We start from the raw sequence: 27048 nt of genomic DNA on the forward strand, positions 1-27048 counted from the left end.
CAAAAGAGTGGATTGTAATGATAAAAATGTTTTAACATGTCCTCATTCTATTTTCTGTGAGATATGTTGCTGTTAGAAAATGAATTTGTACGGGCGTCTGGATGTCTGAACACATTGACATATTTGTTCCAGTACAAAGGTCACTTTTCTATCTTATTCAGGACAAACGACCGACGTGTTCTTTCTGCAATCAACTGCTTCTTGTTGGACTAAACATTTCTGCCTTAGTCTCCTGTGTGTTATCTGTCTCCTCTGTGCCGGCCGGTATAAATACCTTGTTTTGATTCTGCGTCTCTAGAGCATTTCACAGTTCACTGCAATACGTGGTTGTGTTTGTGTTCTCTGTTTGCAAACATTAAATTGACTTTTTGAAACTTTGATCATTCATCAAGACTCTGTTTTTATGTTAAACACTTTGGATAAAACCAATTTCACTCCTGAACTTTTGAAGGAAATATTCCACAACAAGTGATTCTCATCCATTTTGCTGCACACAGTCTTCTATTAATCACTGTACTCTCCCTTTTGGCAAAATAAAACATGTGCCGCACCGTGTCCCATGAGAGAAATATTACCAAGGAACATATTATCATCATATTTTGAGCGCTATTTTTTCATTCCTGACCTTATAAAGAATCCGCAAAAGTCATCAATTGACATTTTTAATTCATTTGACATTTAGCTTCAGAGCCAATTAAAAAAATGGGATTTTCTTGCATTTTAAATGACACTTATTGCCTCCAATTAACCAGAACAGTGAATGTTAAAGTGATGACGTAGAACAAGTTGTGTCAACGTTAATAAAGAGTTGATCAGTTGGATCAATTTCCCAAAAACTTGTGGTTATTTCAAATAGACGTTATAAATGAGGGAGAAAAGACCAGTAAGACAAAACATAAACAGACAGAAATAAATGAATAGTTTGAGGAGGGAAGAACACCTGTGAAGAGGATACAGGCGGCAGCTTATACACTGGTACTAACAGATGGACGACAGATAGAAATAAACACATGGCCTCAGGGAAGGAGAGAGGAAATGAGAGAGGGATAAATAGAAAGAGAGAGACAGAACTAGAGCGCGCTATAGTGGTACGAAGAGAGAAATGAGAGCGAGAGAGAGTGGGAGGACATGGCACTCTGAAAGGTGGGACCTTCATTATGCAATGAGGGCAGACAGGGGAATAACATGCACACACACACACACAGCCCCCTAACATGCTCGTTTGCACGCCGACACACCCAAAACACACAGAAGCACAGATGCAGGCTAATTCAAAGAGGATTGCCCGAATTACACAAATGGCAGAATTTCTCTCACAAATAACAGCATGCTCTCTAATCTGCTGACCTTTGAAGGAGGCAAGGACAGTGCCAAGGGGAAGGAGAGAGAGAGAGAGAGGGAGACAGAGACACAGAGAGAGAGAGAGAGACACAGAGAGAGAGAGAGGGCGGAAGAGAGGGAGGGAATGTACTGACCATGATTCCTGTGAGCAGACACACTCCTTTGCCACAGTAGGTGTGAGGAACCATGTCTCCATAGCCGATGGACAAGAAAGTGATGGAGATGAGCCACATGGCTCCCAGGAAGTTACTGGTCACATCCTGGGTATCATGATACCTAAAGGAAACAGGAAACACCGTCCGCGTTCGGAGGATAAAGTCAGTCAACAGTAAAATACATAAATAAAGAAAAATAACAACATCACTGTCTGCGAATGTGGGCCTCAAACCTCCAACACGTGACCTTTTTTTTTGTTGCTGAACACAACACATAAACAGCAGCTCTGGCCGCCGTCATTCCTGCACCGTGTGCACAACACTGTTGCCATAGCAATCGCGTGTGGTGCAGATCTGACACAAAGTTGCTTTCACAACAACTAGAAACGTAAAATTTTAGCCTTGGATGTTGGCAAAAGGGATATTTGCTGTGAGCGCTCTATCTTCTAAAGCCCAAGGAGGAACACGCTCTGCATTCACATATTTGCACCACGTCTGAAGCAGTTTAACTGAGTTCCATGTGATCCTTCTTTTGATAATTGGGTTTGGAGAGGAGAGGAAATGCCAATTCAACTTGGATGTAGACCAAACAAAGCAGCTAGGCAACGATGCATCTAATCAAGCGAATTAACCAACTGACATTTTTCCATATTTCCATGATTATCTCCAAAAGCATTTAAACTCACAAAAGGGATGGTCACTTATTCATTTATAAATACATTTCTACGCTCTATGACAACTGAGCAAATATCATCCATTGATGAAGATGTAGTAAATGGACCTTGAGTTCAAGCAATGTTCACATTTTTGAGGAAAAAAGCTTATAGGTTTTTGGAAAAGAATATTGATCCCACTCTTACATCTATTAGATGTAACGCCACAGCCAGCAGCTGGTTAGCTTAGCTACTAGCATTAAGAATGGAAACAGCTAGCCCGGCTCTGTCAAATGTTAAAGAACTCCTCTCATCAACACGGTTTCCAGTCTTTATGCTAAGCTAAGCTAAGTGGCTGCTGGCTGTAGCTTTAGATTTACCAGACATGTTACGAACAATCTTCTCATCTCGTGCTTTTATTCCCCAAAATGTCAAACTATTCCGTTGCGATTATTTGTCTCAATGAACCTTCAAGCTCAATATGTTGTATCACATTCATTAACAGTTTTAAACTGGCCTGAGAATGTTTTTTTTACATGTGTATGACCAGAATACTGGAAGGATTTGTTCATGTGTGTTTATCATATCATATACTGTACTGTGATTCAGTTAGACTGTGTTATCATTCATTCATTCATATATTTATACACCAGGTATTAAGAGGGTAAGTTATAGAAATGCCTTTATATCTGTCACAGTGTGCTAACAAATGTAGTGTTGCATACTGTTCATAAATGCCGAACGCGGGGGCTAAAATAAAGTGTAGTCTTTCAGGACACAATTATATTACAAAATGGACAAACGAAGTAACAACTCCATCGCCTGGATCAAATTAAGTGTACAACTGACGAGAAAGCCCATAAACTGCAGTCTAAAGATGGATCATGTTGCACACATGTCCGAGATTATATTTCCTGCCAATTGAATTGAATTGCTCAGTTGAATTCCTCGCCCAATCACAGTCCGTCAGTCTGTCACTCCGTCTCGTGCACGCACACGATAAATAAACACGACAAATACAATCCAACCAGCTTCGCAACTCACCTCTCGCACACTCGTACGGTCCAGGCAGCGATGATCCACAGAGAGATGCTGAAGACCAGCAGCACCGTCCCGGGGCAGATAGTCATGAGGGTTTTCATGACAAACCGTGTGTTAAAATGCACCTGCAATACACACACACGCACAAGGACACACACTCAGTGTAGCAGAGCTGATAGACGACAATGTAATACACATTTTGTTTATGGGTTACTGCGTATAGCTCTGAATCCTCATCCTGTTCACCGTTTCCCACCCAGACTTGGTGTTTTACAAATTAGTTGCCTGAGTAGCTTTTGATAGCGGCAGCTCTCTGAGAATCTCCGCTGTAATTGGAGTCAAGATCGGGGCTCGCCCTCTGACTCGGGTCAAGCTACACAGTGTCTTTGGGTCATTGGCCTTTTTCAATGTCGTTTCTACCCGTGGCTCATTTGGCATCAACTTCTGGCAGATGGATGATCTGAGAGCAGCGGTTGAGCCCTGGAAGGGTTAAGCAGCTGATAAATGAGTTGCCATGGTAGAGCTACACTTCAGTGGCAGCTTCACCTCCTCCACAGCACTGTGACCCGAGGGTCAGAATAGTGCCATCACAGATACACTCACAACATGCTAAATGACCATTCTAAAATCGACTCCATCTCTCCCGCCGTCCTCCTCTATCTTGCACTTTGCACATTTGCCACCACACGCTACATCCCTTCTTCCTGATTTTACAATAATGTGTTTATCGTTTGAAGTCATTACAAACGTGGCAACACAATCATTTATTGCACGGCTTGCACACATTTCTCCGCACTCGTATTGCAATCTCGTTCGACTCCTTTTCACGCTCCATTTGAACCGTACGCAATATCTTGTTCTCATTTCATGCTCCCATCTCACATTGTATTATAAAAAGATCCACCGCAGCTTACGTCTAAGTCTCCATCTACAGCGATAACAATGGAGCGGAAGGGCAATTGAAATGCCAAATGAAAAGAAACAGGGTGACTTGAAGGACAGAAGGAAGGACTTGTTAGAGAGATAGAGGCCAATAATGAAAGGGACATGGTGGACACAGATTTAATTCTGAATAGAGAGCTCTTGACCTAAATACCTTTGCAACCCCCCTGCCTCTCTCTCTCTCTCTCTCTCTCTCTCTCTCGCAGAAGCTTTGACAACCACACTTTTTAAATGCACTGTGCATACACACACACACACCTGCAAGCACTAAACCCTTCTGACCTTATTTAGGGCGCCTATACTCCTGGAGGAGGCGTCTGTGAAGAGTTTGCTGTGCAGGAGCATGACTCTGGCGATGAGGTAGAGGCGCAGGAACATGGGCACGCTCAACACCATGTCCAGGTCAGCCTCGGTACGCGACGCCACGTACGTGAAGGCCAGCCGCGCCTGCCACTGGAACTTAAAGTCCCCTGGCACTGGATGCACCGCAGACACCAGCAGCTCCAGAGAGATCAGCAGAACCCTCTCCATGGTCATGGCGATGCGCCAGTCGTCAGCTCCGTTATCGATGACAAACAGCTGCGAGGACAGGAAGGACATGAGGAGAGTTAAAAGAGGGAAGGAGTTACACATGTTTTAATGCGCCACTGTGTACACTTTTCATCATGATCCTCTGCTGGCACAGTCCACTCATCAGTACAGCTGACTGATCTTTTGATTGAAGGGACGAGCAGCAATTTAGAGTAAATGTCTCTTTCCTGAGATGTAAAACAGCATCCATCTAATCAGTAATCTATTCAGTCTGTCCACAGTGATTTGGCTCATTTTCATGTACCCTACAAGTCTCACTGAAATGAAACCAAAGTCATCTCAAGCAGCAAAACAGGCTCCTCATGATAACAATCACAATATTTAAAAAATAACCAAAAACAAGACCATGAGCATGTGCCCGACATTGTTACTTTAATTGCAGTTTTCCGTCCCTGTATGTTGATGTTTTGTATTCTTAATTGCTGTGGTTACTCTTGATATTGTTGCCAAAGCTGCTGTTATAGGAAAGTGATAAGAGCAGGGCTTCATTACAGGGGCGATCCTCCTTACGGTGCTGACAGGAACTGGGGGGGGGGGGGGGGGGGGGGGGGGGGAGAAGGCAGTGGAAAGAGATGGATGAAGAGCAGAGGAAATGAGGAGATAAAGACAGGAAGTCAGTAAATGTCAGGAAATGTCAGTAATTTTTTCTAGGGCAGTGGAATAATGATGAACTTGCACACAGAAATTGTTTTAAGGATGTTCTAGATCTTCATATCTGGATATAAAACATGATGCCTCATAGAAATTGTAAGAAATTTGAGCGTAGAACTGTGTGTTTAGTAGTTATAATAAAAGTGTTTAATGATTCATATTTAAGAATTCATAATTAGTCATAATCATAAGCAATGTTCCCTCTAAGCTGCGCGCTTGAGCAATCGCGCACTGCTCGCACATTCTCAGCGCACAAGAAAATCTATGCAGCGCATAAAATAAAATTCAACATAAACGTATTAATTAATATCTAATATTAGTCCTAATCTTATCTAATCAATTAAACCAATAATAATAATAATAATAATAATTTTGTTTTCTGTACTATTTTGCAACGTAACTCAGTGAGTGACAGGTGTCCAGCCAATGATACGATTCGGTTCACTTACGCTACGCAGCCAATCATAGCATTGACACTATTGCCCTGCCCATTCGCCCCGTGCAGGTTAGCTAGCTAACAACAGTGCGGCGGAGTTACGAGACGCAAATGCTAACTCCTTATCATGGCGAAACGAACGGGCAGCGACACATCCACTCACCAAGCCATTGGAAAAAAGAAATGTGGTTCTTTTAAGATGGAATGGCTGTCGGAGTATGTTCAAATAGAAGAACAAGCGGTGAAACTGGGTGAGATTTTTTCTTTTTCGAGGGGGAAGGGTCTACTCTGCAAAACATGCAGCGAAGCTAAAGTAGCAAATGAGTTTTCCGAGGGAAAAATGTGGACTGAATGGAAGTTGGACTACCTCAAGCGTCACATTCAGCAGAAAAAACTAAAACTAAAATCAAAACAGCATCCAGAAATCGTCTTGAAGTGGCACATTTGGACCAGCTGATGCGCATAAAGTCAAAGCAAGAAGCAGACGAAGCCATCAACCTGGACAAAGTGTACAACCATTGGAGAAGTGAGAAGGACAGACGTGAAAAATAAGGTAAAATTTAAGTCAGATTTGTGCATATTCTCGTGACATTTATTAAGATTTTTTACTTATGGATATTAATCATTAAATTATGTTACTACTAGATCATTTATGGGTAGTAGAAATGATAATAAAAAACTGAGTAATTACATATTTTACAGACAGAGTTACAGGAATTTACACTGTATCACAAGCTACAGCACACGTCATTGTGCAAAATGTGAATGTTTTAATGTGAACAAAATGTTATGTCTGAAAGGTGTATATGTATCATTTCTTCCAGAACAGGACCCTCACACAGGCCACAACAGGACCCTCACACAGGCCAAAGCAGGACTCTTCCCATGGCCAAGCAGGACTCTCACATAAAACATACTACACATCTCATGAACAACAAGATTTTTGTCTTTTTCCTTTAAAGTTTGTCAAATCACTTATATTAAAAGTAAACTAGTGAAAATTGCTGCTGTAATTTGATTATTTTAATAAGCCATGTAACTTGCTATGATCCAAGGTTTTGAACAGGTGTGATACTGGTGTGTGGCCACAGCGTGCACATCTGATGTTGCTCACAGTGGTCCTCAGTGTGCTCAGGGAGCTTGTGTGTATGCCCAGACACATGAAAAATTAGAGGGAACATTGATCATAAGTGTTTTGGAAATGCATAATTAAGATAAGCATAAAGTGTTTCAGGATTAGTAGCTCGAAGTAGAATTTGAGACATGTAGCTTTTGCCAAAGTTGCAAAGTCTTATCTATTATATGGAATGTTTATTAATTTTAAACAATAACTGACAGTCATTGAATGTGTTAGAGAACTCAGGGACAGACAGGAGAATACACTCCTGGAAGTTAGCCAATAGGAATTGGGATAAACGGAAGGGGAGGAGTTTCGAACGGATATGAGGGCGGGGATAGGAAGCGTTATTCTCTGCCTCTTTTAGCTTGTGGTTCCCAGGGACCGCTGTGTCTCATGGGACCAGAGGAGAGTTTTTTCCAAAGTGGGTTAATATTGTAATATTTAACAGAAGTAGTGTACTTCACTGTAATCGTGCTTGCATCAGTGGGATTAAATTCCTTTTAATTGTAAACCAGTTTCGGTAGATTTATTATCGCAGCGTGTCCACTGTAAACAGCAGCGGGCCATGTGCTCTGGCCTACCTCGCTGTGGAGCAGACGCAAGCTTCCACAAAATCAAGAAGACTTGAACTTGATGGTACAATATTCTTGACTGTTTGGTTTGCAATGGAAACAGGATTGGATTTCAATTTAGCCGTGAAATTGCTATTATTAAAATATAATACAATTTTTAGGTCTCAATTATGAATAAAAATGTCTTCAGTGGAGATTCTTGCAGTGGACAATAAAGGTTAAAGAGAGAAAGAGATGCACAACATCCTAAAAAGAAAGGCCTGGGCACAGTGAGAGAACGAGGAACTCCCCTGCTGTAAAGCAGCAGAGGTTACCAGATGCTGCTGCCTCGACAAACAGCCGGTGCTAACAATTGCTCTTTACCACATGATTCATCTCGAGGGCTTTTAGCCCACACAAACGTTTATTTTGGAAAACAAAAAACAACGACTACAGGTCAAACGTTAGAACAAGCGGGCATGACAGCCAGCCGCTCTGTGTCATAGCCAACTTGTCACTGTCAGAGGGAAGGCGGACTGAAGCTCTGCCACTTCCTCAACCATCTTTGGATACACACACTGAGTGTTTCCCTGGTTCTGCAACACACGTAATCAACATGTGTGCACACACATATGTAGCCTACGCACGTGCCCGAGTCATCGTGTAAGCCGTCATTTGAACCGAGGGTCAAACGCTGCCCGTATTCTTCAATGACTTCAGTGAGCGTGCATGTGTGTGCGTGTGTGTGTGTGTACTTGTGTGTATTTGTGTATGCCTGAGTGAGTTTGAGGAAGAGTGTGCAGACCCAGCCTCGTCATGGTGACTGTTGCCAAGGCGACAACATCAAAGAGCAGCCAAGCTTAATTAGGATCCCCAGTGAGAGAGAGAGAGAGTGAGCGAGAGAGAGTGAGCGAGAGAGGGGGGAGTCAAAAAGAAAGAAAAAGGAGATCTGGGGAGTAAGAGGGAGAGGTGTGTGACAGTGAGTGAAGAGGTACATGAGGAAAGCACAGACAGGTTGTCTAACACTTGCAAAGGTTTATGTGTGTGTGTGTGTGTGTGTGTGTGTGTAGGTGTGTGTGTGTGTGGAGTCACATGTTGGGCACATAAATGAGTCGCACTGTCAGATTGCAGGGACTCATGTCCTATTTGGGGACACAATGCTGGTTACCATGAGGTAAGCCACTGAATTTAAGGGTTGAGACTTGTTTCATGGTTAAATATATTAGATGGATAATAGTTATGGTAACTCTGAAATTAAATGAATGCAAGTCAACGCAGTGTCCTCCTAAGTGATAAAAATGAGTTTGTGTGTGTGCTTGTTTGAGAGTAGGACACCACACATGTATATTCATTCATACTTCGGATCATTGCTTTTTGTCTGCAAACCAGTCATTATTCATCCAGCCCTGTCTCTCTTTTTCTCCTCCCTGTTTTTCCTCCCTCACTCCCCGTCCTCCTCTCTCTGAATGACATGTCTCCAAATCAAAACAGAGGTGATCCAGTTTCTGGAGGAAATGAGCGGCTCTCCCTTCCTCCTCCCTCCCGTCCCCTCCTGTCCGCCCTCGCGCTCCTGCTGTTGGTCTTTTCCTGGCTAAATCGCCACGAGGAAGGGATAAATAATTAAATTCCATTAGGAAAGTCATCTGTCAATGGGAGTGAGTGAGTGCCACTGGCCCTACATGACTAGGACAGAGGGAGGGAATGAGGGTGGAGCGGATGAGAAGAGGAAAAGGAGGTAGGGATTGTCTATCTATGTATGTATGTATGTATGTATGTATGTATGCGTGTGTGTGTGTGTGTGTGTGAGAGAAAAGGGAAGAAGGTCAGGGAACAGCAAAGCTAAATAAACTGGGACATAAAGAACAAGCCGACGGGGAAAATTAACAAGATCATGGTAAATTATTTTCTTAATTTTAACAAAACGTGGCATCACAGGGCAGAGGACCTAGGAAAGGCAACAGAAAGCGGACAAGACAGAAGGAGGGCAGAAACAGGAAGAGGAAAAGACAAACAAAAAGCAGGCCACTGGGAGAGTATGGAGGCAAAAAAAAAAAGAAAAAGTATAAATGTGTGAAAATGACAGCACCAAAGATAGGCTGAGGTCGTTTCACAGGTGAAGGTGTGACGTCTAGAGAAGACTCCACCTCAAGTGTCCCCTACTTCTTCATCTGCAACCTGCCGGATGGACTTGTCACCCCCCTATCTTTGCCCTCCAGCCTTCCTTCCATCCAGCCACCCATGCCTCGACCCCTTCCAGAGCCCCGCGGCCATCGTACCTTGGTAATCGTGTTAGGTCCCTGATTGCAGATGCCTCTCATCGCGGAACCAGACACAGTGCTGGCCAGTCTCTGCCAAGCGAGCAAGCGAGACATGCAGAGGCACACAATTTTACACACATGCACACACACGTCACGTGCATACACACATCCAGACGGCCCGGCCGAGCTCTCAAAAAAGACGTAGATGACAACAGCAGACAACAGCGGAAAGGACGGAGGGAGGGTGTCATGGAAGTGAAAAGGAAGTGTTGGACAGTGTAAGAGATGAGGAGAGGTTCACTGTTTTGGTTCGTGCATAAGCGATGTTGCCTAGCTTGCAACTAGAAAGTCTAAAAATAGCAACTAAGAGAGAGTGAAGAAAGGATTCCACCAGTGGTGTCTTGAGACCAGGAATCTCCTTCATTCAATACGAAAAACAAACCGTTTCTAAAAATGGCCAGAGGCTGGTGAGACACAAATGGCATCCGAAAACATTTCTTTGAAATGAGCGGGTTAAATGCTTCTTTCATGGCTACAGTCTAAGGAGGATGCTGTGGTTTATACCTTACTCTCATTTTCTATTCTATTACAGTTCCCAGGGCGGATGTACGTTATGCAGAGTTTGCAGAACACGACATCGTGAAATGTCCGTCCAAGTACGTCTCAGGACTGCAGGTTCACTTTAAAGAAGACAATCCTTTTTTTAGAAAACTAGCGCTCACTTCATTTTCCTAACACCATCTGCCTGCCTTGAGTGGCTGTGAGTGCCAAGCTGGTGTCTTCCAGATGAATGAACTGCTTCTAAAATCCTTTAAAAGTAACTGAATAACAAAGTTCACCAATGCTTAAAGTGCACTCATGGCCTGGGGAAATATCCGTTTCTCACACATTCTCTGAGAGTTTCTATTTGATTAGATTCAACAACAATTCAATTTTTGCCTTTCAAGTCTGAATCTCTTGCAAGTGTATGAGCTTAAAATTAATCTTTTCGTTCAGTTTCTTGCTGTAGGAAATGTGGAAAATGTGTGTGTGTGTGTGTGTGTGTGTGAAGAAATAAAGAGAAGGCCACTGGAGATGGCAGATTAGTGACATACTCAACAGACCAGAACAACAATCACATGAATGTGCATCAATGGACGTCCGTGGATGCTACACAAAACACAAGAAAACTATCTGAAGATAGTTTTTTTAAGCAAACATTGAGCTTGGTTTTGGCCCTATTTATAATGTATCCTTCTAATTGGCCACTTGGAAACTGTGGTTCATCGTTACAGCTGTATTTCTCTTGGTTCATCATGATATTTCAACCCTCAGACTCCATTATTCCTGACCAATGTTATTCACTCGGGTACAATGTTAACTCAAACTAATGGTGTGTGGTTGCGCAGATTGGACAGTCAATCACAGCTCTCTCAAACAGCCTCCTGAGTTCACGGTGGTGATAACCATCTCAAACTCTAATAATATCTGTAAGATAATTGTCTCAATTCGTCATCTGGTGTCTAAACACAGTAACAAAGAATCAGTGAAGCAATCTTACAAAGAAGCAAACAGTCAGTGTTTCATTTTGTAATCTTATGCAGAGAAAAGTGGGCGTGTATACACACACAGTATAAAATGAATAAATATGACCTGAGCAAAATACCACAATAAGATAATGTATCTTGTCTGGTTAAAGTTTCTCTGTCTCAAACCCCTTGTGAATATATATTTACGGACTATTTTTTTTCAAGCATATATTCAAACCTGGCACCCACATTACCCAGAGTGCAACTTGAAAGGCGACAGTTCAGAGGTTTGGGTGTGTTATGCTGATAGCGGCTGTCAGGGAGGTCTGGTAAACTCACTTCTAACTCCACAGCCACAGTTCTTTTCTAAACTTGTCGTCTTCCGACTCCACCGACGCTGACTCAAGTTACATCACCTGAGGCAGACTTTATGTAGCTCCCTCTGGAGCCACAAAAAGCTCTATACTGTTCCAAATGTACTCCCCAACACTTGTTAACATATGTTGACGTGTGCTCCCCTTTGAGGACAACATGAGTTCAGTTAAACATGTGCAACTCCTTGTTCTCTAAAGAAATCTTAACCACTCATAAGAAAAAATCGTAATCATCTGAACCTGTTCGATGTGTAGGAACAAACTGTTCTGAACTGAAATGATTAATTCTAGACTGCTTTTAAATAAAATGTCAAAACCTTTTCACCGAGCCAGAGCCAGCGGGGTCTGATGGCCACTCGCAGTCCAATCTTGTGCTTTTATGCAAATTGCACAGCAGAGCTGGAAATACCAGCCGGAACACCAACTATCTGAAGAAGCACTTGAGAGATGTACATTTTTGTCAAGGTTTGAGATATTATCAGGATGAAGACATTCACCCAAAGAGGTAAAGGAAGAGAAAGTACATTCCCTTTTTTTTACTTTAAGCTTTGTCCTTTAGTATCAGCATTTCACCAATTTGCATGTCTTGTTGTAATAATAAATTATTATGATCACTGTTTTATGAACGTATGTAATAGCTATCGGCTGATGATCAAAATGTAGAGTTATACAATGAAGAAAATTCCTATTATGAAACACTAAAACATCTGTAATTTATGTATCATTATTGTATTGAATGGAAATGCTAATGTATCCCCAAAAATGTAACATTCATTTTTTACAGACAATATAGTAAATTGTTAATTGTCATTGTTAATATATGATGATGAGATGGTAATGATAGGGATGATGTCTTTTTGTTACAGTCAGAACCTCGGCTATTGTTGAGATTAGTTTGCTCAAAGACGTACGTGAGAACAACAGAGAGAAGGTGACAGGCTTTATCAAATTTGGTAAGAATCAGAAGCCATCCCAGTGAAATGTTGGAACATGACAAAATGTAACATTTGGGTATTTCAACAGCAATTATCTTACTGTCAAAGAATTTAGAGGATTTTGCAATGTGCTAGTGTGTGCTCCACTGATTTAATCTAAACATGCAGTCAACTAAAGAAAGTTACAACAGAAGATGTTTTGTGTTTTGTGTCATTTGTTGTAATTTTTGACAACAAATGTACTTCACAGAAATGAAATGTTCTCACTTCATATTAAAACGTCCTCATGTCAGCTCATTTTTCACTGTAACAAAACCATATAAATCAGACACATGTTTGCTTTACGTTTACAGCATTTAGTTTATACTGAAAACTATTTTCTCTCTTCTACATATAGAAATGTTTTCTTTGATGGCAGTGAATAAGGCTGTAATCTGTGATGATTAACAATGAATTCACTACAGTCTAGATTGTTTGAGCACAATTGGTTTGAGTTGTCCCCTGAAAGATTAGAAGAAACTGAAGATGAAGAGAGAGGAGGAAGAGGAGAGAAACATCAAAAAGATTAAGGCAGAGAAGAAAGACGCGAGAGACAAAAGAGAGGGAAAATATAAAAGGAAAAAACTAAAACAAAAAACTGACCGTGATGGGTTTTAGGCGGAGAGAAAAGCAGGCGAGTGTTAAAGTACAACAGGAGAAGGGTACAGGTGAGAAGATGAATGCTGAGTAAAGAGGCAGGAGAGGAGTCAGGAAGAAAGGATGTGAAACCCAACAACAAAATTAAATTGAGGCCCGGTAGAGGAGAAAGGAGACAGATCTAATCGGATAATGACGAAGAAGCAGCGGGAGAACGAAAGAAAAAAGAGAGAAAAAGAGAATCACACTGATGGTGGTAAACAGAAAGTACTGTGAGATAAAAGACATGAGGAGGGAGAGAGAAATGGATATCAGTGAGAGAGAGAGAGAGGTGGTATAAATGCCAGCTAAACCCGATAACATCAATCTGATCTCAGCGTCTTCTGTGCAAATGTAGCCTGTACGTGTGTGTGTGTGTGTGTGTGTGTGTGTGTGCACACGCATGTGTATATGTTTGTGTGCGCGTGCATGGTATATCCTGTTACATGCTGGGCAAAATGCTCCAGCAGAGTGTGTCATAATCTGAGAATGAGATCTTTATTGAACAATGCCTTTCATTTCACACAGCGTTACTTCTCCAGGTGTGTGTGTGTGTGTTTCTGTTTGAAGCATCCAACAATAAAAAGCAGAGACAAACTGGCACTTCTTATGCTGCTCATGTAGTATACAGCCTAAGCAAACAGGCTCGGCGCCAGCAGGCAGGTACTGAATAGTAACATGAACATGCATTTAATGAACCACGTGTATGGCTGTAGGTGTAGCCTACATATATGAAAGCATGCACTCTAGGATGCTGCACACAGGGCTTTGAAGCTAATTATATTATATAGTGGCCAAACAGTGTGGAATTACAATTTCCAGGTCCGTCACATGATTTAATTGGGCCCAAAAAGAGTTTCTCCTGTAGACTTTGGGAAAGAGACGTCTATAACTCAGCGGATCATTTTTTGAGGGGAATCAACTTCCCAGTACAAACACTTGAATGGCCCGTATACTTAAAGCATTAGGTCTTGAAGTTGTAAAATGTACTAATAGCTGAATCCAGAGTTATTGTTATGTTTCTCCGTTCATGTGAATAAGCCCGAGAACAGGGCTGGACCGAGGGCTGGGAGGCGGGGTTAAAGGAAACGCTGGTGCGCGTGCTCTTTGGGCCCCATGTATACGCAATAGCAGAGCGTTTAGTAGCAGACTCCAAATGGATGAAAAGTTGCTACGTAACTGCTGGATACGTAAATCAGCAACTGTTTGCTGACAAATTTACAATATGAACTTTGTTCTGCTGCCACCAAGTAGCCCAAAAACATGTTAACTGCAGGTTTAAGGAGCATTCAGCAACAGTTTAACGGATAATTCCAGTTTACTGTACCGTAGTTCTTTTTTTTCATTCCTATTGGTAATCATGACATTGTATTAAATTAGATAAATATATATTTAGTAAAAAAAAGAAACTTTAAGATGTATTGAACTTCCTGTTTCAACTTCCAACCCTATTGTGCATTGGGGGAACTATTACCAGCATTTCAGGTGTGCTCAACTTCGGTCTGACATAAAGTGGTTGAAACCTAAATTGTCTGACTGCAATGTCAGTGTGTTCCCAGATTTCAGAAATTTTTGTGAGTAGAGTGTTATCATGACCAATAGAAATTACGGCCAAAACGGTAAAAATACTTTTACATTCTTACCATCCTTACTTAAAATCAAAGTGATATTCAATCCCAACATCACCTCCCCCACCTTGCTACAATTCCCCCCCCCATACCTCCACAGCCCGCCTCCTCTAACTCCTACCCTCATTTATCAACGGAAGATCTTTTTTCTCTCTCTCTGTCCGCCTTACAGTATTCATTTGTTCTTATCCTGAAGGTGTTAGTGTGCCTGTCACAGTGTGCGTGGGAGGACGACTGACTCTGTATGTGATTGTGACATCAAACTTGTGAGCAGAAACGAGGGCTCTTTTATCAATGAATGCTGAACAATACACACAAACACTCGCATCATCTGGCATCTTATTACACAGCGCCTGCCCATTACAGACTGATTGCCATGTCTATCAGCCCCTGTGTATGTCAGTGAATAAGCAATGGCCATCTAGTTATTGATCCACAGACGGGGAGCCTACACCTAAGAGCAGAATGCATCAGAATCTCCATCACAACTGGAACTGTAATAGACATTTCCAGTAACATCCAATCTGTGATGTAATGAAAAAAAAGTCCCAGCATTAAACTAATATGTGGTGAGATGGATGAGTGTTGCTCAGCGGTTTAGCTGGTGGGAGTAATAGCTGGTGTGGGGGCACTCATTGGGTCCGACTCCCGCAAGGCTCCCATAAATAGTCAATGTGCATAGATTGCAAATGGCTTCAGATGAAAACCTTGGGCTAAATGACCGGGGTACCATTATATTAGTGAAATGACAAACAGCAAAGCAGATATCAAGAAGCATGAAAGCATTTCTGATCGATTGTTTCAGCCGTACAAGAGGTTGCTGCTATGTGTGTTTGTGTGCCTTGCGTGTGTGTTTTTCTGTTTATGTGTCGATTCATCTGCTGAATGACAGAGTTGTTATTGGCTGAGTGTATGTTGAACAATTCAATGCGCATCGACTCGATGCAAAGCCATGCAGACTGTTTTGTCAATCCCACTAAGACCCTCATTAAAGTCATTAATTGGCTGGAATATGTACTGTGGACAGAGCTCAGATGAGCCTCTGCTTAAATATTCCCGAAAAAAACCACTTCTAAACAAAAAGGTGAAGGCATTAAAGAAGCATTCATTATTTTGGGAAATATGCTTTCTTGCCAAGAGTTAGATGAGAAGATTTATAGCACTCTCATATCCCTCCCTTGAATATTAAGCTACAACCAGCAATGCGTTAGCTTAGCTTAGCATAAAGCAGTTAGCTTGGCTCTCTCCAAAGGTAGCGTATGGTGCGTTCCAATATCAATACTACCATACAATTGAGTATATGCCAGAAAAAAGGTTTAGTATGTCCCGATACATAGTTTGTCAAAAGCACTGTGCCAAAAATACCAGGATGTCCGATTGCATCCAATCGCATTTTGCAGGATGCAAGCCAGCGTGATTTCCTGGCTTTTCTGATTCACAATCCTCTGCGCAGCGGAAGATACGTCACATTAACTGAGAGAGCAGACAGATGAAACCCCGATGACAGCTCACTGACCATCTACGGTCTATCTGGCTACACGGCACATCCACTTTACTACAAGACACACCCTGTGAGATAACTTCTGGGATTAATATACTTATTCCAACCCAAACCATGTTGTTTACCTAACCAAGTAGTTTTTCTGCCTAAACCTACCAAACGAGAGTGTATCATGTAGTTGGCGTCCTGTTGTACTGTGCACCCGCAGATAGACCTACTTGGAGCCTCCAGATATACAAGCAAGCGCATCAAAGTGCAAGGTGCAATGTTATGAAAGATATCCCAATTATATGCATACTGCATGCAACAGTACGTACTTTGTAAGGGCAGTTGCAGTGCGGACTAAAAGTACAAATACAAAGTACGCGATTTGGAACGCAGCCAAAGTCTTCCGACCAGCAATCTCTAAAGCTTTGTGAAACGTTTTACAGTGCGTTGACGAATTCCTGGCTAGCTGCTGTCACTTCCTGTAGTCTTGAAATAGTCGTAACCCTTTTGTAAATCCACAGATTGTTCTCACACTAGCAATACTTTCTAGCATACCTAAACTTTTTACACGATTGAAACAAACAAGATATAAAACGTGTTAATTAGTGAGCTTCACAGGTGCTGAAAGGCAGATTTAGTCAGAAGAGCTGTTCACCCCTGCTTCTAGTCATTCTCACAGACATGAGTGTAGTATCGATTCTCAGCAAAGCAAGACTGCGAGTTAGTTTGTGTCAGCATATATATATAGGCCTACGAGTATGTCTGCCTGTGGATGTACGTGCATGTGTTTTACCTGAACTTCCCGAGCATGGTAGGCTATGATGAGGCCCAGCAGAATGACTGTGGACAGGCTGATCAGACACTTCAGGGCCAGAGAATACATGGAGCTCTGTCGAGAGAAAATTGACAAACAGATTCTTAGGACCAAGCAGCACAAACACAATATGAATTTAAGGTCAGTTTTGTAATGATGGTTGTTTTAATTGTCAGACTACAATGACAGAAACCATTTGTGTAAGATCCCACACACATTCTGTCACAAGTCAAGGTGAAACTCGGAGCGAGTCCCAGATGTCACTACGTCCTCTGTCGCCCCTCTGCTGAAATGGCAAGTGTACCATAGCAGCACTGCCTCAGCACAGACAATAAGAACTAACATTTACAAAACAGACTTCTAAACGCTGAGCAGAAGTGGACTGGAAGTCTTCCACCCTATCAATATCACCTTCAATATCTCAGCAACTATTGAATTAATTGTCATGGAATTTGGTACAAGTATTCACGGTCCGCAGAGGATGAATTGTATAAAATGCATCTCCGGACCTTTTATCTTGCGCAATTATCAAATCGACATTACACCTGCCAGCATCAATATGCAATCAATACCATTGGAATCATGTTAACATGCTGATGTGAGCATTCAGCTTAAATCACTGTTATGATTAAGCACAGTTTACTGTACTGCTAGCATGGGTGCAGATCATGATAGCATGCTTTTGATAAATATAGAACACTCTTTATCCCATATAACACCAAAACAACAAAAAAAAACTTGACAAGTAATTTCCTCAGACAGCAGGTCACTGTAGATTTTAGCTAAACAGGAGTTAACTGTAATCTGTTGGGGGCTATTTTCAGCAGCGGATTAATATGGCTTTGGCACTGTTGTTAGTATCTACAGCAGAATGCGTATGAAGGAACCCAGTTCAACAGTGTGGCTCATGGATGTGTAGGTTAATAGTTTTAGGCTCTATGGCACAGAGGAATAAGATTTATCAGGCTTTGGCAACACAGGCAATGATTTTTAATGTCACTGCTGGTGTATGAGGCAACAGGGACTGGACCCAAATGCAGACAGGAGAGGAGGCAGCAGGATGAATAATGGGGAAACAAGAGTATGGATGGGCTTCCAGGTATCAAGAGTTCAAGTGAGACAGTAGATCCGACAACAAGTAGCAACAGGCAGCAGGAAACGAACAAGGAACAAAGGAACGGGTATTTGGATCTTGTCATCGGGAATGGAAAACGGGTGGGTGATTGGGTGATGCAGCTGAGGAGGTAGGTGGGGAGCAGGGAAGCCAGTCAGAGCAGGTGAGGGAATTAGAAGCAGGTGTGTGTGTGTGTGTGTGTGTGTGTCTGTGTGTCAGGTGAGAGGGAAAGGAGTGAAAGTCCGAGGACATCTGGTGGATGGAAGGAAAAGGGCAATGGAGCCTGGAGAATGTGGCTGAAGAAGAGTGACAGAGCAACACACTGACAGTTAGCGTGATCAAGTCATTGTTGGTTTCGTTCTTTTTAAATGGGATTTGTTGACAATAAGAGAAATATAGACTTATCCTTTACATTTTTGAGAAAAGAGGAACAAGAAATAATAAAAAAACGAAATACATCTCAGTTAAACCTGCAGTGTTTAATGTATGAATTTGTTATCAACAAGGATGAATTAGAGTGGCTTTTACCAGAGATTGGATTTTGTCCTCGTTCATCAGGTTTCAGATGTAATTTCTTAATTGAGTAGATTGGTGTCAATGTTCAGTTTCAAAAGCTCTTTCAACCTGTTGAATATATGATGAAATAAATTCTGCACACAGATGCAAAATGGCAGGAATCAGCAGTAAAGCAAAACATATTAAGCCTTCACACAAATAAAAGACACAAAAATACAGAATAAAAAAAAAAACACTCACTTAAATGATTAATTTGGGTTCATCAGATCAAGGACTATGTTTTAAACTGCAAAATATAACACACAAAAAACCCAAAGTGCATTCACTCTCAAGACCACCAAAGTTGTGATGAACTCAACAGCCTGCCGTCCTCTTCGAGAGGAGAGTTGAGCACCCTGAAGACTGCAGCATCTCAGATCAGATATTTCTGCTGATAAGTATTCATCGCCAAACACCCTCTTAATCTGAGAGTGCACTCTGAGTTTAAACTCATATTACTCAGCCTTTCCTTCATGACATTATTAAGCAGAATCTACATTGCATTTTGGGTTCATGAATATAAATTGTAAGTCAGCCTCCTAGAAAATAGAGTGCGTTAGTGTGTAACTATCTATTTAGGGACTCTGCAGATTCTCCACGGCCTTAATGGCATTAATGGATGGTATTAAGTAAGTATTGTTCATTCGTTGCTCATATCGATGTGGTTATTGTCACGGGAGTTCACAGGTAGGACCCAAACGCAAGACCACAGGAGACAGAAGTTAATGGAAACGGGTTTTATTTAGCCTGACTAAGACAGGAAGGTGTGGAGCGCGTGGTCCGACACCCGAGTGGCAGATCGACGGTGTGAGGCCCGTGGCTCGACACCGGAGGGCTGGTAGCTTGACGGCGTGTGTAGTCCGTGTAACACAAGGAGGGCAGAGCGGCGGAGTGTAATCCGTAGAACACAAGGAGGGCAGAGGATGCCACGGGGTTGAAGCGGGTGAAAGACGGTACGACCTGACAACCCCAGACTGCAGGCCCAGAGTTTATATCGAGACAGGGGACTCATTAGTGGGACCTGAGTCTGGTGTGTCAGGCCGCAGGAGGTGATCGGCTGGAGTGTCCTCAGCTGTGCACAATCACAGGTGTGGTCATGGGAGGTGTCTCGAGGCAGAGGACAAACACAGAGCACATGGCACACAATAACAAACAGGGGAATGACAGGACACCTGAGTAGAGGAGATCAGGGGAACACAACGGGTCAGACAGGGATCCTGGATCCTGACAGTTATGGGTCACTGCTGCGGGCAGAAATATGTATTCTATGTATTCAAATTGTGCTATTCAGCTTTCAATGCAATTATTCAAATGAAATATTTCATATTCAGAAATAAATGATTAAAACTCAGTTCCTATAGAGACGACATGTTTCTGCCCATACACTGCACTTCCTTTGGAAAATACCATCTAGCTTCGGCTCGCCACTCTTTCCCTGTCTTGGTCTTTTCTCCTCTGCTAACATCGCATTTGTACTCACTGAAGCAAACTGGGTACAAAGGAAGCAAACATTGTTTGCGCTCATGAGAAAAATCCAAACTTGTATTTCAGCAGCGTATCTGTGTGAACACACAGTCACACTGGTGAGCCGAAATGTGATTTGCTTGCAGTTTACTCTCCATCTCTCTCTCTCTCACTACTTTTACCTCCAGCTGTCTGTTGGCCGCTCAGTTGTTTTTTTCTCAGTTCTGCACATCACACTGTCAAGAGCAATTGGTTTCCGCCGGTTTGCACTTCACTTACTCTGCCTATATAGTGAATGACTCCACTGTGACGGAGACATATATGCGCACATGCTTGCCTTTTGTTCTTTTCATACCATGACCACAGATAATTCTTGATTGTAATTGGCTGGCAGGGGTCCATTAGTTTCTAGCAACAGCAAGGCTTACTGTCACATTAACCATGTGTGGTTGAAGGTTGAATGTGGCTGCATGTGTTATGTGTGTGTATTCCCCTCTTTTTTGTCCAGTTGTGCATAAGTGTGTGATAAGTGTGTATTGATCAATGGCTTGGTGGACAGCATGCAGAGATAATGAGCTTTTTTGAGCTTCTTTAGTTCAATCGTCAGACACACACACACACAATCTAGTTGAGGGTTTTCCCCAAAGTCCCCACCTTCACCTTATTGACTCAGATGTGAGAGCAAATACACGTTGCTTACCAACACATCACTCACATTGATACGTCACTCACATAGTGATAAGTTGCTCCCTACATATGTTGGTAACGCCTTTGAAGGTGGATGTATGCGTGTGTGAGGGTGTTGTAATGAGTTAGCATTGGGGGTCTCTCCCTGTCAGAGCGTTGCCTTCCTGCAATCAGTCTCCAGGGAAACAGGCAGTAGACAGAGGCGCCATGTCACTTTACCAGGATAAACACACACACAACTGCACGTTGACACACCATTACGGCCCGACACACAATTAAATCCAGACAAACGGAGAGGTGAATGCACACACACACACTAGCATGTGCATCCATGAGTGACAATACATATACTTTATAGGTGTGTATACACAGAGGAGGTGACGTATACGGACGTTACTGGCGGATGATGCGAGTTCTAACACACCCATGTCTATCAACACGCTCACACATACAGAGAGAGGTAGCCTAGCCTTGTTACGCTGAAAGGCATATTTGTACCTGTTGGTAGCAAGATCTGTGGGATCTACCTCCCCTTAGAAGCCTGTGATCTAAAAGATGAAGGGAGAGTGGAGTGGAGGAGGTGGAAGAGAGGAGGGTGAGAGTGGCGCAGAAGTGCTGAGATGGCTGATAGCTCCTTCAGAGAACATGGAGGCAGTTGGTAGGTTTAATTCCCTGATGATTTCATGTACAGCAGCATACGACCATTGTAAGTGGCCTCACATGGAAAGGTCTGGAAAGGTAAATGTCTGCAAGAAATGTCATATATAGGGGAGCGAGGGCGGGGAGGAAGAGACGGAGGTAGCGGAAGGGGAATGTGAAAGATGCTGTAAGCCTGCTGAGATGGCAATTTCCCCTTGGGGAAATGGAGACGTATGTGAAACTCACCAGGGGAGAAACATCAACACTCCCCGTAAGTGAGAAGAAGGAAGAAAGGCAAAAGGGACAATGGAAGCGAGCACTGCTGCTAATCTGTGAAATCGTCGATGCTCGTGGTGAAAAGTAAGTGGGCACACACTCACACATGATACCCCGTCCTTCTGCTTGTCACCGCTTCCCAGTGTCCAAAGGCCTCAGTTATTCTCAGATAGAGACACATGTCAGACCGGAACTCCCTCCCCTTTAACCTGTTCTTAATAAATCAATAATAGAAAGTCATAAAAGTGCTTTTAAGAGGAAGTGTCCTCATACTGCTGTCAACATGTCAAGGTCCTGGGTGACACTGATCATTAAAATAAATTGTAAAGTTAAAAACACAATGTGATGCTTGACACTCTGAAGATGTACAGTATATAGAAACTCAGTACATGTCTCGATGCTTTTCGTAGGAAAACTCACAATTCTGCAAAGCTAATTATTCATATCATGAATTAGCAACAATCCAATATTCTCTCTGCATAATCTATTGTGGCTCAACAACTGTGATTGGACATTTACAGTACAATCATTTACTGCCACTGCCTGGAGCGCTGAATATCAATGGTGGGAGAAGTACTAAGATCCTTTACTTGAGCAGAAATTACCACAAAAATACTTACTTAAGAAAATGTACAAAAGTATTCGGAGCAAAATGTCCTTAAAGCATCAAAGTGAACGTGTTGATCTGGCCTCTGTGAGTGATAGATTATTATGTCAATAGATTGTTAATAGGATGCATCAATGTGTAAGTATTGTGACTGGTTGAGGTGGAGCTTTACTATGTTGGGCATTTAATCATTGGGCATTGACTATTACACACTTCATCAGGTTTTTCAGGTAAAATATTGAATCTGAACAGTGACTAGTTACTATAACAGCCCAAAAAAGGTTTCATATTTATTTACATGTGAAATGTAGTGAAGTGGAAGTCTAAAGCAGCAGGAATACTCAGAATTCTACGTAAGGCCAGTAGGCGAGTAAATGGCTTAGTTACTTTCCACCACAGCTGAATATACGGACATAAGAGCAGCTTCTATCTGCATCAAAATGCATCTTGCTGATCTCTAAAGTGGCCTTGACGATGGACTTGGAATCAGACAGAATAATAACTGAAGAGAGAAGCTCGAATACAATGAATGGAACATTTCAGCTGCAGTGATGACCGGGATTGAAATCTGTTCCTGCAAATGTATACACATCTGCTTACGATACCCAGAGTCACGAACACCATGTCTTCCTCTGTTAACCTCTCTCACCTTATCCTTCATAGCACGCACGCACAATCCAACCCACCCCGTTTACTTCCATTCTTCATCTCTATTTTTTGGAGCAAGATAGAGTAGCTAGGTTGGTAGAAACGTGATTTTATATATCTGAAAGCCAGCATCCAATATGCCATTTTGTATGGTAGACAGTGCATGTGTGGGTGAGTGATAATCAACAATCAATATGAGAAATCATTCAAGTCCTCCCCCCTAGACTGGTTGAAAGCACTGCATGAAGCTCTCTACTCTCCTCTCTGCCGTCCTCCCATCCATCTCCCTTTCCGGTCTCTCTTTCATTCTCACAATCTCGATATCCATTTTTCACAACAACCAGCGGTCTTCTTTCCACCTCAATTATCTAAGTGAGGGCTTGAACTGTCTGATAGAACTCCAGTATCTGCTGGAGTCAACCCAAAACTGCAAACCATGAAAAAAAGAAAGAAATATATAACTTGGCACTCGGCATTTAGAAATGAATTTTAATGAGGATTTGCAGAAGCATTCTTAACTCTCGACCCTGACGGGAGACAATGAGGTGCGAAGATATTAACATACTATTCTTCTTCAACTCCAACTTTCTGTTCTGAACTAGATTCCTTAATAAACATCGACGAACCAACATAGAGTGAGAGTACGGGCAAACACAGGGCCGCTCTGCTTGAATTCACAGCTGTCCATCATTTCCTATTGACAGCCATGTGCTGCCCGATTCAGATAAGGAGGGCATTGGTTGTAGCTTACGAAGCTAAATCATACTTTTTATTATCGCCTTTCCTTTTTTTCCTCTTCTTCTACAGCCTTTCATTTCTCGCTTCTCCCTTCCGATCACACTCCCCCCAGTTTGACGCCCACTGGAAGAGCAGTGGAGCAGAGGGAGAGAGAAAGTGCGGAGAATAATGAAAGAAAGGAATAAAGCAGGATAAAGAGACTGGTGTAGAATTGAAAAGAAAAGACAGAGAGCTTAGAAAGTCCGCCGTCTCCTTCAGGGAGGAGAATACGTCGAGAGAAAAAAGGAATAACAGAGACAAGGAGGGCATGAGCGAAAGGAACCCCCACCATCAATTTTCATTAATAAAAAGGCCGAGCCTCTAAAACTAAGGTTTTCATAAATGATGGGAAACAGAGGCAAAGAGAAAAAGGGGAGACACAGCCGGCAAAACAGAACAGGCTGATTTCTGACAATAACAGAGATAAACCAGGTATCAACTGGAGACTACAAACAGAGAAGGAGGGGGATAGAAAGGGGAGACACACCCAGCAGGCCTATTCTCATAGGCTACCTGTGAACCTGTGCTGTCACGTGATCCCATAGCCTCCTGCACATGGTCAGTGATCCATGCAAGACAAGCTGTGGGTGGAAGTAATGTTTCCACCTAATGAGCTGAAGAACACCAAAGCTCTGTGACATGTCGGACAGAGAGAAGGGATGGAACGAGGGCAGAAGCATGTCTGCATCAGGAAGGTGAGCTCATGGCTCACTGAGACAATGTTGCGCGCACACACACACACACACACACACACACACACACACACACACACACACACACACACACACACACACACACACACACACACACACACACACACACACACACACACACAACCAAAAATAAACAGACAACAGCAGCCAGGGGCCGATCCAGCTTATTACACAGACAAATGAGATCCTGGCCTCCTGCTGATAATCTGCCCCCCCCATGTCCTTTGCATCGCTGTATTACATCATCCAGAAGCATCTGTCAAGCCTGGTCATAACAGTACACAAGCAAACAACATGGGCATGGTGCTGGTCAGACTGATTGGGGTGTACCCATCGTGAATGAAGTGATTAACTGGGGAAAGCTGACTCCAATTATCGGGCCAATTACGTGTCCAAAACACCTAAAGTTTGGTCGTCCTGGCTTGAAGAATCTCAAGTCACTTCGACGGGCTCGAATCAAAACAAAAAGGCAAATATGACCAGTTAACCAAGATAGATTCCAGCTAAGCACCAGTGCACAACCACAAAGACAGCGTGGTGTGAGATTTGTGGACTTTGTTTACGTACTGAGGCTACATTAAAGGCACAATCTACCAATATGTTATTGCTTTGACAAATTAAACACAGAAAGGTTCAAATCTTAGCATCCTCCAGATAACTGTGGCGATAATAACCTTGACTGGGTACAGTGACCTCTATGAGTAAAATCAGTGGCGGGCCCCTTTAGGCATCATCGGTCTGTCCCCTCACCTTGGTGTACACGCCCCACGACAGCTCCGTCTCAATCACCATGACGACGATGCCAAACATCCCGAAGATGAGGGCATAGTCACTCAGCCTCTTCCTCTTCTCGAACAGCGCCCTGCGATACCCCAGCTTATAGCCAATGTTTTGGTTCTTCCGTTTGGAGGCCTTGGAGGTGCTGTCCCTGGCCCCGGACCCCACCGGCCCGACCCCCGCCTGCCTGCTAACCCTCCCCAGCTGAGCCCGCCTGCTCTCCACCAGCGCGTGGTTCTGGTGATAGATGGACAGCTGGTTGGAAGTGGAGTCAGTGATGTCATACCCGGCTCTGGGGTACGGCGAGTCTTCTCTGGATGAGATCACGATCTCTGGAGGGCTCTGAATTAGGGGTTGACTGGCAGAGGACGGGGCCACCAAGGAGATAGGGGGCGCTTCACGCTGTCGGTCATGCCCCCCAGTCGCCGTTGCCCCGGCAACAGCGGAAACGCCACCCTCTTTGGTTTCGCTGCCGCTGTCCGATTCTATGAGGTTTCTGCGGGAGGCGCTGAGGCGGCTCAGGGGCTTCATGACCCCGCCCGTGTACTTACAGGAGCTCATGGCGATCTCCGTGAAGGGGTTGCTGTCCCTACGGTGAACCAGAGGGCTGGCCTGTCTGTGTTTGCAGCCCCTTTCTCTCTCCCTGTCACGGTCCCTCTCCCGCTCCATGGAGGGCGAGTGGGAGGAGTAGAAGAGGGCGTTGTATACCGGGGAGTTGTCCCCGCTCAGGCTGTGCTGGGAGCCCAGGCAGGAGGAGAGCGGGGTGCTGGTGGGGTGCAGGGCGTTGGGGATGGGGATGGGTGAGGGTAGAGGCTGGCCTCCAGAGGATGACAGGGGCAACTTGGGGAGCGATGTTGGAGGCAAATTGGGCGTGGTAGGGGACGGGGACGGGGTGCTGCCATTTAGACGATCGAGGCTTGATCCTCCCATGTGGTTGGAGTGGTTTGATCCTGGCTGGCTGCCTGTGGTGGAGGGATGGGACATACTGCCCAGGGGAAGGAGGAAGCGCTGGTCCTCATCCTCACTCCCTCCTAGCAGAGCCAAGCTCAGAGAGGGGGGAGGCTCCATGGTCACGGACGTGGCCACGCAGCTGCCTACAGACAAACACAAAAACAAGAGAAGAACTGTCAAGAAAGAAATGGGGGGAAAAACAGACTATTTATCATGACAGTAGCAATGCAGACAGGACAGAGGGAGAGCAAGTGTGGGGGGGGGGGGAATGTGATTGATAACAGTTAGTTAAAACAAACGAGCGTAAAGACTGAACTCAAAAAGCTGGAGACGTGTGACAAAGAAGGGCAGCCGAGTGAAGAAAAGTGGCCATAATTGGGGAATATGTTATTCCCTGAGTCACATCTGAGTCAGCCTCTCTCCGTGCCTCTCTCGCCGCTTCCCAGTGTCCTCTCGCATCCCTAAATGCTTCAATCTATGCCATTAAATGCCATCTGTGTTACACTGATGTTAGGATGGTGCAGATCCTCATGCGTTACACCATTGAAATCAAGCTGAGAGACGAAAGAATAATAATTCCACATCAGTCAGTTTTGATAGAGAAGTGCTGTGTTTGCCTCAGTTGACCGTACATTGGCTGCATGTGATTGATCCACAACAATAACCTACTTTCAGTGT

General features: G+C 43.4%; 1 protein-coding gene across 1 annotated transcript in view; it reads right to left on the reverse strand.

Annotated features, from left to right (window-relative positions):
• Positions 1-26487, reverse strand: part of kcnn3 (potassium intermediate/small conductance calcium-activated channel, subfamily N, member 3) — a gene marked incomplete at both ends in the record, with an annotated part of 43327 nt that extends 16840 nt beyond the window's left edge. Inside the window, 5 exons of the mRNA XM_079274732.1 lie at positions 1476-1617; positions 3194-3315; positions 4415-4711; positions 17142-17237; positions 25393-26487. Coding sequence (XP_079130858.1) covers positions 1476-1617; positions 3194-3315; positions 4415-4711; positions 17142-17237; positions 25393-26487 — 1752 coding nt within the window. The remainder of the gene's footprint in view (positions 1-1475; positions 1618-3193; positions 3316-4414; positions 4712-17141; positions 17238-25392) is intronic.
• Positions 26488-27048: the final 561 nt, after the last annotated feature.

The sequence above is a fragment of the Melanostigma gelatinosum genome, assembly GCF_949748355.1.
Source record: "Melanostigma gelatinosum genome assembly, chromosome: 9".
Classification (NCBI taxonomy): Eukaryota; Metazoa; Chordata; class Actinopteri; order Perciformes; family Zoarcidae; genus Melanostigma; species Melanostigma gelatinosum.